General features: G+C 37.3%; 2 protein-coding genes across 3 annotated transcripts; both read left to right on the forward strand.

The window, feature by feature from the left end:
* The first annotated feature begins 5,110 nt into the window (after window positions 1–5,110).
* Window positions 5,111–7,311, forward strand: LOC121801448 (homocysteine S-methyltransferase 3-like). Of its 2 annotated transcripts, XM_042200940.1 has the most exons (6): window positions 5,121–5,456; window positions 5,916–5,972; window positions 6,191–6,417; window positions 6,490–6,823; window positions 6,890–6,961; window positions 7,035–7,311. In XM_042200940.1, the coding sequence occupies exons 1-6, from the start codon at window positions 5,277–5,279 to the stop codon at window positions 7,176–7,178; spliced, it is 1,014 nt and encodes a 337-aa protein (XP_042056874.1). In that variant the 5' UTR covers window positions 5,121–5,276; the 3' UTR covers window positions 7,179–7,311. The 2 variants fall into 2 exon arrangements, with proteins under 2 accessions (XP_042056873.1, XP_042056874.1); XM_042200939.1 differs by having other exon boundaries at window positions 5,111–5,456; window positions 6,490–6,961.
* A 561-nt stretch (window positions 7,312–7,872) lies between these two features.
* LOC121799541 (pentatricopeptide repeat-containing protein At3g22690-like) lies at window positions 7,873–13,734 on the forward strand. The gene is given in 5 exon segments (XM_042198945.1): window positions 7,873–8,335; window positions 8,990–9,070; window positions 9,975–10,055; window positions 10,727–11,840; window positions 11,842–13,734. Coding segments are annotated over 2 exon segments (2,523 nt in total). The 5' UTR covers window positions 7,873–8,335; window positions 8,990–9,070; window positions 9,975–10,055; window positions 10,727–10,818; the 3' UTR covers window positions 13,343–13,734.
* Window positions 13,735–17,256: the final 3,522 nt, after the last annotated feature.

Raw genomic sequence — 17,256 nt, forward strand, 5'->3', positions numbered from 1 at the left:
TGTTGTGGACAGTATGTGTGAACATGGAATAACTAGGAAGTATGTTGGACTTAACGATATTGAACTTAATAATAAGTGATGACTTCACTATCACTTCTTAGAGGGATAGAACAAATGTAAAACTACGAATTAGAGTGAACCCCAAATATTTCCCCCCAAAATATGAGGCAAGGAAAATGAGAATGGAAGTCAATGGACCACGTCTTTCAGTACCTTATCCATCTTGAGGTGATGTTGAGAAACATGCATCTTTCATATAGATGGTGCGTCCACGTGTAACTGCACGCAAGCACACCCACAATGAAGCTAGGGCTTGGGTGAAAGTAAATGCGTATCGAGCGTTTCAAAGAGACAGTGGAATACCTTTGAGAGAGTTCGTTGCACGCTTTGACACTCTTTCGAGGGATGCCCATTGGTATGGGGGAGACGGAGTATGATTGTATGCTAAGACCGATTAGGCTTCCACCGAGAGATGGGATATTGGTCGGTAGAGACGGCTAAGCATTTCACCTGGCGCCAATACCCGAGCGACAAAATGGAAGGCGATAAGAATGGCTTCTAGGAAGACGACAAATTAAACTTTGCATTATGAAAATATATTTTGGCATGTGTTCATTGAGTACATCAAATACTCAACTTTGCATATTGTTTTAAAAATGTGCAGGTTGAACGGCGACGAACATGGTGAGTACTAAGCAAGGTCAATGAAAAATATATCTTGTTCAATATGCTAAATGTGTCGTGTCTTCATACATGACATCATTCCATGTCTGAACGCTTCCACTAAAAGTCAAATTCTTTTGGGTTGTTATTCGCTAAGATATTGTTTCTTTCGATTTGGTATTTTGTTGAATTGATACTCTAATATTGTCAAGTTATTTCAGTTATTCAAGTGTTATGGTCAAGTATACATTTTTTCTCTTTTTTCCCTGTTTCTTTAATCACTCCCGCGGTGGACGTTTATTGATCACTGAGCGCAATTCGACGCCGATCAGCCCCCGATCAGTGAATCCATTGAGACTTCACATGTGATCTATATTGCATATCCTATAATATATTCTATCTGCCTAAAACTTATTTCAGAATTTCACGGACTATATCACTCTCTACTTTTCAATACTGAATACTCAACATCTATAAATTTTGTTGTCGGAGACAAGGGAAGATGGATTTCTACTCAGGCTAGAGAAAGATGTCTTCAATTCTAGTAGTGGATTTACAATGTTTGTTCCAAGATAATTGCTGACTGTATCTCCACTCTTATTTTCGACAAGTATGGATCGTGCACGTAATTCTATTATCCATTAACATAGGTCTCTATCTTTTTATAATAATTTTTCTTAAAAGAAGAAACCGTTTCTATAACTTGTGATATCAGTTAGCATCAACAACACGTATGTAACATTTTCATCCCATATTTGATCACAATAAATTGCGTTAAGATTAATTGACTTATAAATTAACTTACTTTAAAGTGGATTTTTCGTTTCCAATTTTCAATTGTTTCGATCGCTAGAATACTCAATATTTATTGGTTAAAGTAATTTATTACAACTTATAATAATGTATTCATAATTTGCAATTGATATAATTTAAGTTTATTTATCTAAAGTGGAGGAGGGAAGAAATTCCTCTAATTGATAGAGATAGGGTTATGTCTGGTTGATGTGATGACATTAGGATTAGGACTTAATGTTGGAGCTTTCCCCGATTGATATATGACAACGAAGGCATTGAAATTAAAAAGTCTAATACATAATTGAATACTTAAAAGACTTTTACATTTATATAGTACTCCATTGTTGCTATTTTATTGAGATTGAATATAATATTCTGGATAAATATTAAGGAGTACTTTATACTCAATACATATGAAATGGATTTACAAATATATGTCGACATATATATCACGTAATGATAAATATTAAGGAGTACTTTATACTCATTTTTAAGATTATAAATTATGTAAGTTTATTTATTAAATTGTTCTATATTTTTGAAATTCTTATATACTTATAATCCTAAATCAGCGTTCATTTTATTAATTTAAATTGTACTCCTATATCCTTGGGAAGTGCCAAGTACACGCGCGTCTAAAGATCAACTGGTAAAGCATCTCCACTATATAATTAAATCAATTGAAATGATAAAAAAAAAGTATTAGTATAATTTAATTGTAATTCACCATGTAGAAATTCCATCTTTACACTGAAATTCAAAATATTATGTACCTGCTGAAGTGGAACAATATAAAAGAGGGGGTAAAATAATAGTGTGAAGATAAAATGAGAGGAATAGAGTGTGCTTAGGTTCTTTATTAAGGTGGACATTAACTGGACCTCTAATGTTTTTTCCTACTTGTCTCGTCGCAAAAATGAATCTGGTCTTAATTCTTCAGCAGATTCATTAAAAAAAAGGTGATTAAATTATGCTTTGTTTTATTTTTATACGATATTACTCCCTCCGTCCCGGACTACTTGCACTTATTTCCTTTTTTGGGCGTCCCAAGTTATTTGCACTCTTTCCGTATTTAGTAAAAATTATTACCTACAGCCGCAATTGTTGACTTTGCTCTCCGTGCCGAAAAGGAAATGTGCGAGTAGTCCGGTACGGAGGGAGTAATTCAGTACACAACAAAAAGAATTGACATGTCATATTTAGAAGTGAAATTATTGTTGGCAAATGAGAGAGAAAAAAACGTAATAATATCTCGTCAGAGAATTGAAAGTGCAATAGTTTTTATAGATCACTCCTCATATCAATTAGGCAATTAGTTTTAGGAAATCCTATAATATTCTATCATGGCATTAGACCATATTACTGATTGTGGGTAAGAATTTAATTGATCCCATAATATATTTGGATTGTAACAATGACTCAGTAGTATATGAGCTTAAAATTTAGGCTAATCTGATAAAGATTGGTACATCCGATCTGATCCGATCCGATCCGATCAAAAAAAATCCAAACCCCTCAAATAATTAGTACTTCACCATTTGTCCCACTATAAGTGAAATATTCCCTTCGTCCTACTAAAGATGACTCACTTTTCTTTTTAGTTTGTCCCAATCAAGATAACTCATTACTAAAAATGAAAACATCTTTATCTCTATTTTATTCTCTCTGTTATTTACTCTTTTCACTAACACACAAAATAAAGGTGCATAAAATCACGTGCCTTTCAAGGAAGCATAAAATCACGTGCCTTTCAAGGAAGGGGTCATCTTCCTTGGGACGGAGGGAGTAATATTTTTTCGGTAGTTATTTTGAAATGATGATGGTATAAGTATGTAGTTAAAGTGAAGAGAAAATAAAGTAAGAGAAAAAATTATATAGAAGAGTGTCATATCTACATTATTCTCTTACTTACGTTACGTTCTCTCTACTCGAACTACTCCCCGTCCGCGAATAAGAGTCCCATTTTTTCATTTTAGTCCATCCGCGAATAGGAGTCCGAGTTCATTTATACTATAAATGACAATATACACCACATTCCACAAACTCATTTCACTCATGTTTCATTTAAAACTAAGAAATTCAAGTGGGACCCATATACCATGCATTAACTTTTTCCACTCGCTTTTCTTAACCTTTCTTAAAACTCGTGCTAGAAATAAATAAGACTTCTATTTGCGAATAGAGTTAGTATTTATTATCATTTTCCCAAAACAATGGTTAGATAGAAACGCCTCAGATGTAGTGGGACGAGCATCAATAAGATTGATTCCAACTTTGAATGTCAATCAAAACATATCTTCCATTTTATTTTCCGATCTATACGTGAATTGTTAATAGTTATTGCTGTTGCAATAATATACAAATCATATCATATAAAAGATGAAGTACGATTAGAAAAAATAAAAATACAAAAAAACAAATGTAACTATTTATTATTTATGTCTATAAAAATTATTGGAGAGATTATTATTAAGTTAATTTTGATAATGGGTAAAATGTTTCATTAAAAGATATTCCATGCACCTGGCCGGCTATCCAACCAACGAAACAAGATTGGAATTCCACCTCAAGAATTAAAATTTTTTAAGAATTCGTTGCGTATTTTTAAAGTGAACAAATAAGATAAAAAATTCGTTGCGTATTTTTAAAGTGAACAAATAAGATCGATCCTTCGCTTCGATATGACCATATTGGTGAAGGCATTATTAGTACTACTAAAATTTAAATGAAAAACAAATTAAAAATATCTTACTTAACTTAGCACAAATGCCTCACACGACACATGTTCATCGGCAAATCTGCTAGCTTTTTTTTGAATTAACTCCTATATAAGGGAGGAAATTACAAATAAACTCGGCATGATAAATCTGCTTGCTTTTTTTTAATAAACTCCTATCGGAATTAACTCCTATATAAGGGAGGGAATTACAAATAAACTCGGCATGACAAATCTGCTTGCTTTTTTTTTAATAAAACAAATAAACTCGGCATGACAAATCTGCTTGCCTTTTTTTTAATAAACTCCTATCGGAATTAACTACTATATAAGGGAGGAAATTACAAATAAACTCGGCATGACAAATCTGATTGCTTTTTTTTAGTTAACTCCTATATAAGGGAGGAAATTACAAAAAAACTCATTAACTCCTATCGGCATGGCAAATCTGCTTGCTTTCAAATAAACTCGGCATGACAAATCTGCTTGCTTTTTTTTAATTAACTACTATATAGGGGAGGAAATTACAAATAAACTCATTAACTCCTATTGGCATGGCAAATCTGCTTGTTTTTTTTAATAAACTCGGCATGACAAATCTGCTTGCTTTTTTTTAATTAACTCCTATTACAGATAAACTCCTACACTATGGATAGGAGGAAATTGATGTCAAGAGGGCTCGAACTCGAGAGGAAATTGATGTCAAGAGGGCTAGAACTCGGCACCTCATGCAATAATGTCTAAGCTCCTTGCCGCTAGGACAAAGGCTCTGGACTGACAAATCTGCTTGCTTAGTGGCAAAGTGCATGCTCCAATTGCCTCCAAGTTCACTTAGAAAAAATGTAAATAATGTAAAAAATAAATTATTTATATTACATTCTAGATCCTGCTTCTATGTATCTTCTTACAAAAACCAAATTACAAGTTTTGTTTCGAGCAAATTAATTCGGACAGTTGTCATAAGTTGCACTTACGTCACACCAATCGGAATAAAATTAGTATTGTCTATATATAGTATATTAATTTTCATTTTATACCAACTTATAATTCTCCCAATTAAAACAGAAAGCAACTGCTCTTCACCACCGTGAATTCTGCAAAAATGGTTCTAAAAACAGTTGATCACCCTTCCTCTCTGATGACTAACTTCCTCCGGCGCTGCGGCGGCTCCGCCGTCCTCGACGGCGGCCTTGCGACGGAGCTGGAACGCCACGGCGCTGACCTCAAAGACCCTCTGTGGAGTGCCAAGTGCCTCTTAAGCTCCCCTCATCTTATTAGAAGGGTACACTTTTTTGAGTTTTTTCCACTTTCGGGTAAATTATTTGCTTACTATTTAATTAAGTACGAGGTAATTTTTTTAGGATTGCTACGAAAATAAATAAATTCTAGCTACTTATGATATTTTTTATTTAATATGGAAGATGCTATTTTATATGTCTAGATGGATAAATTTGGAGTTAGCCACCTCGTTTGAGAGTCATGCTGCTTGAAACGTGTATTTTTCTTCAATTATTAACATTATCAACACTGGTGTGGCAACTTAGTGAATTGTAATCTTGATTTTTTTTAAAACAATAATTTTTTTAAAAAAATGTAAACTAAGCTGTCTGTAAATTGAAATCAAGCAATTAGTAGTAACATAAGTGATTAATCCCCTGTTTAATCTATTGCTATTTGCGGCACAAAAAACTTGAATTTGAATTTTGATTCTGGCATATATATGTTGGGTTTGTTTGGACAGGTGCACCTGGATTACCTTGAAGCAGGAGCAAATATAATTATATCTTCATCTTATCAGGTAAGCAAATAGTACTATAATATACCTGTCATTAGAATATTCGAAAATTCGATAGCATTATAACAACGCATCGAGTTCATTATCTACACTGCATTACGACATAGGAGTAATTAAAATGAAAAGGGAATTTTGATTAGTTATGGTATAAGAATGAGTTTTGATTTGATCCATTCTATTATCTGTACCCTATGTTGTAAGAATAGAATATGGTAGTGCAGGCTACTCTTCAAGGTTTTGAAGCAAAGGGAATTTCAAGAAAAGAAGGCGAAGCGTTACTCGAAAAAAGCGTAAAGATCGCTTGCGAGGCTCGGGACATATTCAAGGAGAGAGCCACCAAGGGGCTGTGGGATGTTAGTGCAACGCTTGATCACGAACAAGCCCCCATTTTGGTCGCTGCATCTGTCGGAAGCTATGGCGCCTATCTCTCCGATGGCTCCGAGTATAGGTATATGATGGAGTAATGATGCATGATTTTTACATACCATTCTGATCTGACACTAATAGGTAGTACCTGCAGTGGGAGTTATGAAGATGGTGTGAGTTTGGATAGTCTGAAAGATTTCCATCGGCGGAGGGTTGAGGTGTTGGCTGCGTCCGGGGCTGACCTCGTTGCGTTCGAGACCATTCCAAACAAGCTCGAGGCCAAGGCATACGCGGAGCTTCTAGAAGAAGAGGGCGTCGAGATTCCAGCGTGGTTTTCCTTCTCTTGCAAAGACGGAGCAAACGTGGTGAGCGGTGATCCGATCGAAGAATGCGCTGCCATTGCTGATTCTTGTGACCAAGTCATTGGAGTTGGAATCAATTGCACTGCGCCAAGATTCGTTCATCAACTCATCCAATCTATAAAAAAGGTATATACTCTCATATATACAATTCTACACAACTCCCAAATTGAATTATCATGTTTTAAATTGCAGGCAACAAATAAACCAATTCTTATATATCCAAACTCTGGGGAGACTTATGATGCAAATACAAAGGAATGGGTGGTAAGCAAAGCATGCATCTTTAATTTGAAGATTAATTAGATTGTGAGACTAATTATGTGTTAATTTGTTATAGAAATCAAGTGGAGTTTCGGACGTGGATTTCGTGTCATATGTGAAGAAATGGAGGGAGGCAGGGGCATCCCTAGTGGGAGGGTGCTGTAGAACTACGCCCAATACAATTAGAGCTATTTCCAAGGCTCTCGAGACTCTACTCTAATGGAAGAGCTTCCATGTTTTTGGCTTATCTATGTAACTTCTATGTATATATAAATCAACTTTTCGTGTGTAATAAAAGGGAAGCACTATCTACTGATGCATGCTTTCTAAATTCAAGATTTTTCTCTTTCTCAGAGTGTTGTTCCAAAATTTCTCCTACTGGCAGGGTGAGTTGGTTGAGGTGATAAAGAATGTGTGCATACTCCATAATAATGTACGCGCTTGAAATTTGAACTACAATGAATTTGTTTCCATTCGGTTCATAAAATAAAAATATGACGAAATCACCATATATTTAATTTTGGCAATGAATAATACTAAATTATGGTATACGCCAGAAAGATGACAAGTTGATGCTACACACTGCCTTTCAATTTTCTATTAATTTATAATTGTCAATTGCCTATGACCTTATAAATTTATTTGTTACATATCGTTAAATCACTATCCATGCATTTTCCTAGTTTAATACTATCTGCTAGGAATTCATTATAAGTAGTACACTATTACTCCATTAATTAATCAGTGACAAGGATTCTAATGTGTTTTCAATATCAATATATTCATAATCATGTACAAGGATAAATTATGTACTAGTATTAAAAAATTATAGTACTACTCCATATATTTACTCAAACCACACCGCGGTCTCCGTCCAAAAAAAGTCATACGAAGTATTTTTCTATTTTATAGTTATCAATCAAAATTAATCTGTATCATAATTTTCTCTCTAGTGAATAGTTAAAATTTGTTAGAAATATGTTTATATTAAATTTTGTAATACCATATTTAAGTTGTGAGGTGTAGGATTTTAGAAATAAAAGTATTTTGAAATGATAGAGAAATAAGAAAAAAAAAGAAAGAGAAGAAAAGTAATGGATTAAAAAATAGAAACGGAAATTGGAATATTTTTTTTCCTATGCATTCTTTTGGAACCATGGGATTAATCCTTTCCACACTTTCACCTCACACGCACACACATTCCTCCGTCGAGCGCCGCCACACCTCCGGCAACCACCACCCTCCGTTGGACGTGACAGTCCCTCATTTCTGCATCCCTCTCTCACTGCATCTCTCTGTGCAGCGGCTGTCCAGCCGTTTCCGCCACCACTATCGCCGGTTTCCGAAAGCTCTAGACTAGAGTTGTCTCCTCTTTGAGTAAGAAAGTCCCTTCCACCTCTAATTTGTATAATTTCTCTTTCAAATCAAGCTAGGGTTCATAATCAAGCTTTTCCCCCAAATTGAAATTTAAGTATATTAGGTGAAAGATTAAGCTTCTAATGGTTATTTCATTTCCTAGAAATAGTTGGAGAGATGATATAGAATGAAATGTTTATCTTGATGTGTGAATGTTGTAAAGCTTAAGATTCTTCTTTTTAGTTTTGAGAAATTTGTTAAGCTGCTTTGGATTGACCTTGGAATTGATCTTTTACACATAATTTTCACATTAATAAACAGAAAATGCAGCGCTGGCATGGGAATATTTGGGACAGCTTTTACACAAGATAGAATTCGGAGGACTTTTACATTTTGACTAAAGATGTTCACATATATGCATTTTTGGGAATATTTACCATAAGCTTAAGTTAAAGTTAGTGAAAAATAGTGAATCTTTATGCTATAATACTTAAATTGGTATAGGACTCAAGTTTGTGATATTTTTAGTTATAATTTGGTTTTAATCTGTTGGTTTGGAATTTAGAGCTAGGATCTGAAAACAATAAGATGAGTAAATTAGTAGCTAAAGATAACTTATTATAAGCTTGACTTATCTCGGGTGTTGGTCTTGATAAAAGTTATATATATTGAAAGGAAATTCTTCCCCGAGAGATAGCATGAGCATCGAGAAGGCAAAGGATAAACTGATTCCAGTAAGGCATCCTCGGTTTTAAGGTAGTGTATTCTACATTAGGTCTTAATTCCTGAATTATCTGCATGATTGCATATAGAATATTGTGTGCTAATCGGTTATACATTATGTGATCTGTTTATGTTGCTATAATGTGAAAAATGTGAATTTTGGAAATATGATGGTATTGAGAGAATTGGAATTTATCCGTTTATTTGATATGATACAGTGTGCAAATCTGTTATGTAAAAGATTATTGGAAATGCGCATTGAGATGAAAATAAGTATACTTGACCGTGTTTAGGCCCCGTGCTTGAGTGTGTTTTGTGGGTACAATTGGCATGCCATAGGACAACAGCACTGCATTATCTGTGTTCACTCGTCTTCTGGATAACCGAAGCGAGGATCGTCTGAAATCCAATCTGATCTGTCTCTGATCTGTTTGATCTGTCTGCACCCTTAATGGGTGGTCTGTGCGGAGTTCTCTATAGGACAAAATCCGCGTCTGCATCTGATTCTGATTCTGTTTCTGATCTGGTCCGCGTACCCTATTTTGTCACTAAGCACTTGAAGGGGCTACATGTATTTGAATATGTGAAAATGTTGATGATCTACTTATGTGTTGCATATGTGTTGGTGACTGGTTAATAATGTCATGTATTATGTGTTTCACTCGATTATTGGTGATATGTAATTTATTTTGTATTCTCATATGTGATTTACGAATTTTATACATGATTATGAATCTGATAAACTTCATTAGATCAAAGTTTGACTACATAAATGTAAGATTTTACTATTGTTCGTTTCTGATATTAAGTATATGTGCATGGATATGGCGATGTTGGTTCTGGAGTGTTTAGTAATCAATAATAGTGTAAATGTATAGGTTGCATAACACATACTTAACTCTGGAAATTAGGCTCAACATTTCTTTCCCCCTTGCAGAGTGCAGATTAGAGGGTCAGACTAGCTCTTTTGTTGTAGCTGATGTAGTCAAGTCACTGTCAACTCCTCTTTTACATTCGGGTAATTCTCTTGTTATGCTTGTTGTGGCATGTAGAGGAAGTAGAATGTTTTTGAAACGTTTAATTATTTCATACATTTTTGTTAAATATGTATATTTTTGTTAGATTAATGCCACGTGTCATTTAATAATCCAGATTTTCATGATAATAATGCACACCGACCAATAATGTACCATTATAGTTTAATAATGCAGATTTTCATTCTAATAATGTACACCGACCAATAATGTAGAATTTTCGTCAAATAATGCAGATGATCACAATCATCCAATTCAACGATCCAAGGGCTGTGATCTGTTTGAAGCTTAACATAAAAAGCTGTGAAGGAGATTAATACAACCCTATATATATAGATGTTATATTGCAGTTTTTCCGTTTGCCACGTAATGAAAAATAATTCATCTATAAACAAATAAAGAATCAATCCAGGATTTTCTGTTAAGTTGAATTTTGTACCAAAATGTGACATCACTTATTCAATTATTAAATTAATCGTGTAAGGGGTGTTACAGGAGTAGTATTTTTATAATCTGGATTATTTTTATTTGGACAGAGCTCCTTTCTTCACAAATTTTATCAAATAGTAGTATTAAAATTTGTATAGGCCATTGTCAAGATTACTCTTTTATGGTTATTTTTACAAATTTAGTTAATAAGCAATTCAATTTCCAGATTTGATTTTTAAGTTCAAGTTGAAAGGAATTGTGCGCGCGCTACCATTATCACCAACAGTGTGCTGACTGCTGACTGCTGAGGCAACACCGATGGATTTCGCCGCCTCAATCGTCTCTCTTCCCCCATCTGCCACCCTCTGTGCGCCAAAGATACAAATTCAGATAGAGCCCATTTCGCCTAAACCTAATCCCCAAAACGGGGGTCTCAATTCTTGCAAAAATCTTCAAGAAATAAAGCAAATTCATGCGCAATACATAAAACACGGCCTTGTAGCTGACCCTTCTTTACTAACAAAACTCATTGCGAAGTACTCAGAGTTGGGCCTTTCTGAAAGCTTGGAGTTTGCAGAAAAAGCATTTAAGATGTTCAAGAACAGCCGAAGGGATCGGACTAGTAACATAATTTACCTCTACAATTCATTGGTGAGAGGAAATTCATTAGCTGGAGCTTATAACGAGGCTATTTCGCTCTATGTGGATATGTTGATTGATGATTTGGAGCCCGATAACTATACCTTTCCGTTTGTTCTCAGCGCATGTGCCAAAAACTCGAGCCTTTTTGAAGCAATACAGATTCATGGCTCCGTGGTCAAAAGGGGATATCACAATGATGTATTTGTATCGAATTCCTTGGTATATTGTTACGGCGAATGTGGCGACACTGATAGTGCGAGGAAGGTGCTCGACGAAATGCCTGACAGAAATGTTGTGTCCTGGACTAGTTTGATTTGTAGTTATGCGAGGCGAGACCGGCATCGCGAGGCGATCTCTCTCTTCTTTGAAATGGTGGGAGAGGGAATTGAGCCCAACGAGCTCACTGTGGTGAGCGTTGTCTCAGCATGCGCCAAGTTAGGGGATTTGGATTTGGGGGAGAGAGTCTTGAATCATGTTGAATGCTCTGAGCTCGAATTCAATGGTGTTATGGTGAATGCAGTTGTTGATATGTATATCAAATGTGGACGTGTAGAGAAGGCGAGACAAATTTTTGACGAATGTGCTGATAAGGATTTGGTTCTTTATAACACATTGCTGTCGAATTATGTTAAGTTGGGGATGGCGACAGATGCACTCGATGTGTTTCGTGGAATGCTTGATATTGGGGTGAAGCCGGATAACCGTGGTGTCTGTGATGGCGTCTTCAGCTGAACTCTCCGAGCTGTTCTTGGGGAAGCAATGCCACGCGTATGTCCTGAGGAACTCACTATGGAGTTGGGACAGTGTTGGGAATTCACTCATTGATATGTACAGCAAGTGTGGCTGGCAAGGGCTCGCTCGTAGAGTGTTTGATCAAATGTCGAACAACAGGACCGTTGTGTCGTGGAACTCTCTCCTTGCAGGTTTTGCTCGGAATGGTGATGTTGATTCAGCCATTGGAGCGTTTGATGAGATGCCTGAGAGGAATGTCGTGTCATGGAACACGATGATCGGAGCTTTGGTAGATGAGAGCTTGTTTCTTGACGCGATTGAGCTCTTCTGCTTGATGCAGAGCCAAGGGATAGCTCCAGATGAGGTGACGATGGTGAGCGTGGTAACAGCCTGTGGCTATCTTGGAGCATTGGATTCTGCGAAATGGGCGTATAGCTACATCAAGAAACGCGGTTTTCACTCCAACATGCGTCTCTGCACCGCTCTTGTCAACATGTTTGCTAGGTGCGGTGACACTCAGAGCGCAATGGAGGTATTCTGGTCGATGGAGGAGAGAGACGTCTCCGCCTGGACTGCAGCAATCGGAGCGATGGCCATGGAGGGGAATGGGAAACGAGCCCTCGAGCTCTTCCATGAGATGGTCGGACGAGGGATTGCACCTGATGAAGTAACTTTCAGTGAAGTTCTTGCAGCATGTAGCCATGCCGGTTTGGTTAAGGAAGGAATGCTTATGTTCAATAGTATGAAGGAATATGCAATCACGCCGCACGTCATCCACTACGGATGCGTCGTTGATCTACTAGGCCGCGCTGGTTTGCTAGACAAGGCGTTCGAGTTCATAGACGCGATGCCCTTGGAGGCGAACAGTGCAATATGGGGGGCGTTCTTGGGTGCATGCAGGAAGCACGAAAACGAGAAGATGGCTGCGCGTGCTGCTAAGATGTTGAGCGAATGTAGCGGTGATCAGACGGGAATCCACGTCCTCTTATCGAACATCTACGCATCCACCGGGAGATGGGGCGACGTTGCTCGAGTCAGGATAAGTATGAAGGAGCGGGGCATGAGGAAAACAACGGGTTCGAGTTCGATTAAGGTTGGCGGAGTCGTTCGCGAGTTCACTTCCGGTGACGAGAGCGTGGGCGCAACCGCGATGCTCCAAGAGATTGAGGCAAGGCTCAGAGATGCGGGGCATGCTCCTCATCTTATGGACGTCTTGCTCGACGTGGACGAGCAAGAGAAGGAGTACTTGCTCAGCCGACACAGCGAGAAGCTCGCCATCGCGCACGGCCTCGTGTGCTCTGCTCGTGGAACGCCGGTGAGAGTTGTCAAGAATCTCAGAATGTGCTCGGACTGCCATTCCTTCGCAAAAATGGTTTCGAAAGTGTATGATCGAGAGATAGTTATTAGAGATAACAAGAGATTCCATTTTTTCAAGCAAGGTTTGTGTTCTTGCCATGATTACTGGTAAAACATAATGCATTAGCTTTGATCAAACACCTTTGACTACAAACTATCCCCAAGTGAAGATCCAAGTTTAGAGAAAATGGCGTCGCTAAAAGCATGATGAATAGGGTCAGATGAGCAAGAAGATGTGGGGATGAGGTTCGTCGGATTATCTCTTCCATGAGCTAGATGCTCCGAGCCTCTCTTCGTCCTCTGCTTGATCGAAGCTCCCAGTCCAGTCCATGATGTGTACGGAATAAAGTACTATCTCGCAGAATTAATGATGTTCAAATTACTTTCAGAATTACAGAAAATCGAGTCAAGCTGCGTAGTTGTTTTCCTATATTTTTATTTTTGTTCTTGTTAATATGTGAATATCAGAGTGGCTTGATTTGGGTATGCAAATCAAAGTTGATTTTTTTTTGATGTATAATCAAAGTCGTGTCGTAAACTTTTGGAATTGTTGAGCAAATATATAGCGCAAAATGAATGGCTCAATCAACATGTAATTGGCCCATATTAATCTATATTGATGGACTGACCCATATAGAAGTTTAGACCTCCAAGTGAAGTTTGATTAACTGGAATTGAATAGTCTGATGGAATGTCTGGGACTAAACGTCCATAATCAGACAAATATGTGTAATGCCCGTCCCTTTTTTACCCCCTTTCGTTTTGTGTAATGCCGAACTAGAGATTTTTCGCTCTCTTGTTTCATTGGATTAAATGGAACCCGTTATCATTTGGTTGATACTTAATGTCATTTGTTCGCAAAACAAAGGCTAAGTGTTAATCGAACAAATTAAAACAAACTAATGTATAATTTCAAAATATGATGAACGTTGTGAAGGAATACGAAGATGTCCCTCCAGAACCAAAGTGTTCGCAAACAATCCCGAATAATACTTTAACTTACATAAACAAAAAAAAAGGAATATAAAATACTATTACAAGAATTATTCATGAATGGGCCAGAAAGTTTAAGAAATTGAATCTTGTAATGCTTGCACTTTGGGCCACTTTTTCCCAAGCCGAAATTCGCACTCCCCCACGACCAGAGTCCGATCAGCCGGCGAGCCCAGGCAGCGACCCGTGGCCCGGGACGGATAGTTGGCAGCCAAGCCTCCCCTCACCTGCAAAATAAGAATAGTCTTCTTACAAGGAAACAAGAGAAATTAAGGAACTACCATCAGAGGAAAATGACAACTCTCCTTTAACCATAGGAGATAAATGACTCACCAAAGAGAGCAAGTCAAATCTAAACAAATGAGAGTACCTAGTACTACAAATCCAAACAAATGAGAGTTATTAGCTAAGTGCCTAGTACTACATATACCACCAAAACTCCTTAAGTAAAGGTACTACAAGGAGATCAAATAAGTGGATATGCTGTCCATGAAAACAAATGAGGATCAACCCCATTTAATTCCCCAAAGTACACCAAGTTTTTGCCTATATAGAACGAGTAGATAGCCGAACATAGATGCAATACTCAGTATAGCAGGATAATAACAAACTCTTCCAGCGAGTAAGAACACACAAGTTCGCATTAATCATCAACCGAGAACTCCAAAAATTCAAAAAAATTAGAGGGGAATAGGGAAAAGTGACTTAGCTTAGTAGTTGAGGCTGCCTGACGACGGAAAGCATCGACGGAGCCCCGCAGGCAACTGCATGCATGCGGTCACGGAGGGAGCCTGTCCACCGCGAAGCTGATGCCGGGAGAAAGGCGACGCCTCTCCCCTGTCGGCGACTGCGTCGGGTGAAGGGACTCGATGGAGATGGCCGATAACAACGATTCACCTCTGTTCTCTTTCGATTGGGGCTTCCCAGGTTTCATTTTGGTAGAAGAGTAGAGGGAAAAGCCGAGACGGAGGGCGCCGTTGAGGCTCCGGCAGCCCGTCGGGAGTGGCGATTTCACCGTAAGAAGAAGAGAGAGAAATTTTGCGCTAGGGATTTCAAATGCAAGAGGAATGTGAATTGGGAAAGGTATCGATGGAAGGGAGGAAGGAATAGGATACCCATTTAATTAATTAAGTGTGCTGCTGGGCCACCTTGATTAATTCATTTGGGCCAAGTTGAATAAATTGAAGATTTGGGCCATAATAAGTAGGATTAGTTTGGCTGCCAATTTAATAAATAGTTGAGTTGGGCTTGGTAATTAAGTTATGTGGGCTGTGAATGTCTTTTGAGCTTGGAGCTTAATTATTTAATTCCCAGATTTAATTTAGTGCTCCAATACTTCGCATAGAAGGTAATGCTCTCTTTGTTAAAGGAATAATTTTGTAAGCCTCCACATAGATTAAATCTCCCGATTTAATTAATGCTCAAGGACTTTTAGAAAGTAAGGAACGAGAAATAAAATGACCATGCACATAGGATGCATTCACGTTTAAGTTTTCGGCTTCCTAAAGCCTAAATTAAGTATACTTTATTTTTTCTAAAGGGACGTCTTCGCACGTCGAGTAAGACCAAGTCAAGAAACTTTCGGTTAAGGAATTAAGCTTTCGAGGTGGACATTCTTTTCGAAACGTGATTTTAAGATGAATATGTGAATCTTTTCTAAACATGTTTGTCATGTCTTGTTTTGCTTTTATGATTATTTATCTGTTTGGCTATGCCAATCATGTTAAATCGAATTCGGGTCCCAGTAGGGCTGAAAACCCTACTCGGACTAGTGTACACATATGGGGACTGAGAGCTAGCTTTCGAGTTGGCCAGTCTAGTGACCCTCGTGGAATGTGGCCACATTCTCGGTTCACATACGTTCAGATATGGTATCTATGTTCATGTGATTGCGCAATCAATTTTATGAAATTAAAGGAAATTTTAGTGACTCGGGCCTTTTAAATAAAACCTCGTGTTCACTCAACTGTGGCTGACAAACTTGAATGAAACATATATTTTTGGCACTATGTCCACTGAGTATATTAAGTACTCAGCCCTGCATGTTTCTTTTCTAACGTGCAGGTTGAACGTGAACGAGGAGGCGAAGGTATTGAGTTATGGTTTTTAACAAGTAGCAATAGGTAGCCCAAAGTAGTGTGTCTTCACACATGCTGCTTTGTCTTGGTCTCTTCCGCTGCAATAGGATTATGTACTAAGAGTTTATGAACCTAGTTATTATACTCTGATTTCATTTTGACTGTGTACCATTTTCGCCTTCGGAATTAATGGTTTGAGTTTGACTTATTCCTTATGTTTATCCCTTTGATTTTGAGACTTTTTAGTCACAATATAGCTGCGCTCACTAGCACTAGGGAGATGTGGTCGTGAGACTGAAAGCTATTTTTCATTGTTTGATGGCATAAAGTAGTAGTACTATATTTTATTAGTAAACAAGATGTATAAGTAAGATAGATTGAGTAAAGACAAGGTTAAGGAAAATGTAATCCCAATCCTTTCGGTGATGACTTGAAAGCAGCATTATTCGCATGGAATTTGTTTCACTTTTACAATCTTGGCGGTTAAAAGGGTTGCTTCACAAGAATCCGAATTGGATTCAATATGGGGCAAAAAAATTTTAAGGTGGCTATATAATAATGATATTCAACCTGGGATGCGTAATAGTAATAGGATTTGTATAGGATTAAATTAGTCACGTGGATGATGATGATATGGTTAATCATAAAATATAGTTGAATTGTGGCATTATAAAGGTGGACCAAGATACATTGTCACATGCCGAGCTTTTGAAATTGAAAAAACGCAACTGATCAAAAGATAAAATGGATCATGATTTTTAAATACAAATAATGATGGCAACCGAATGACCCATAATTCTACTAAATTAGTACTCCATTTGTTAGGACTTAAAACTATCTCAGTTTATTATGATCCAAATCAATTTTGTAATAGAGTAGATACTAATGTCGCGACCAATTTAAATATTCTTTACGGAATTGGTCTATAGATATAATGCATATTAAATCTCAGATT

This window comes from Salvia splendens, chromosome 4 (assembly GCF_004379255.2).
Source record: "Salvia splendens isolate huo1 chromosome 4, SspV2, whole genome shotgun sequence".
NCBI classification, from domain to species: Eukaryota; Viridiplantae; Streptophyta; class Magnoliopsida; order Lamiales; family Lamiaceae; genus Salvia; species Salvia splendens.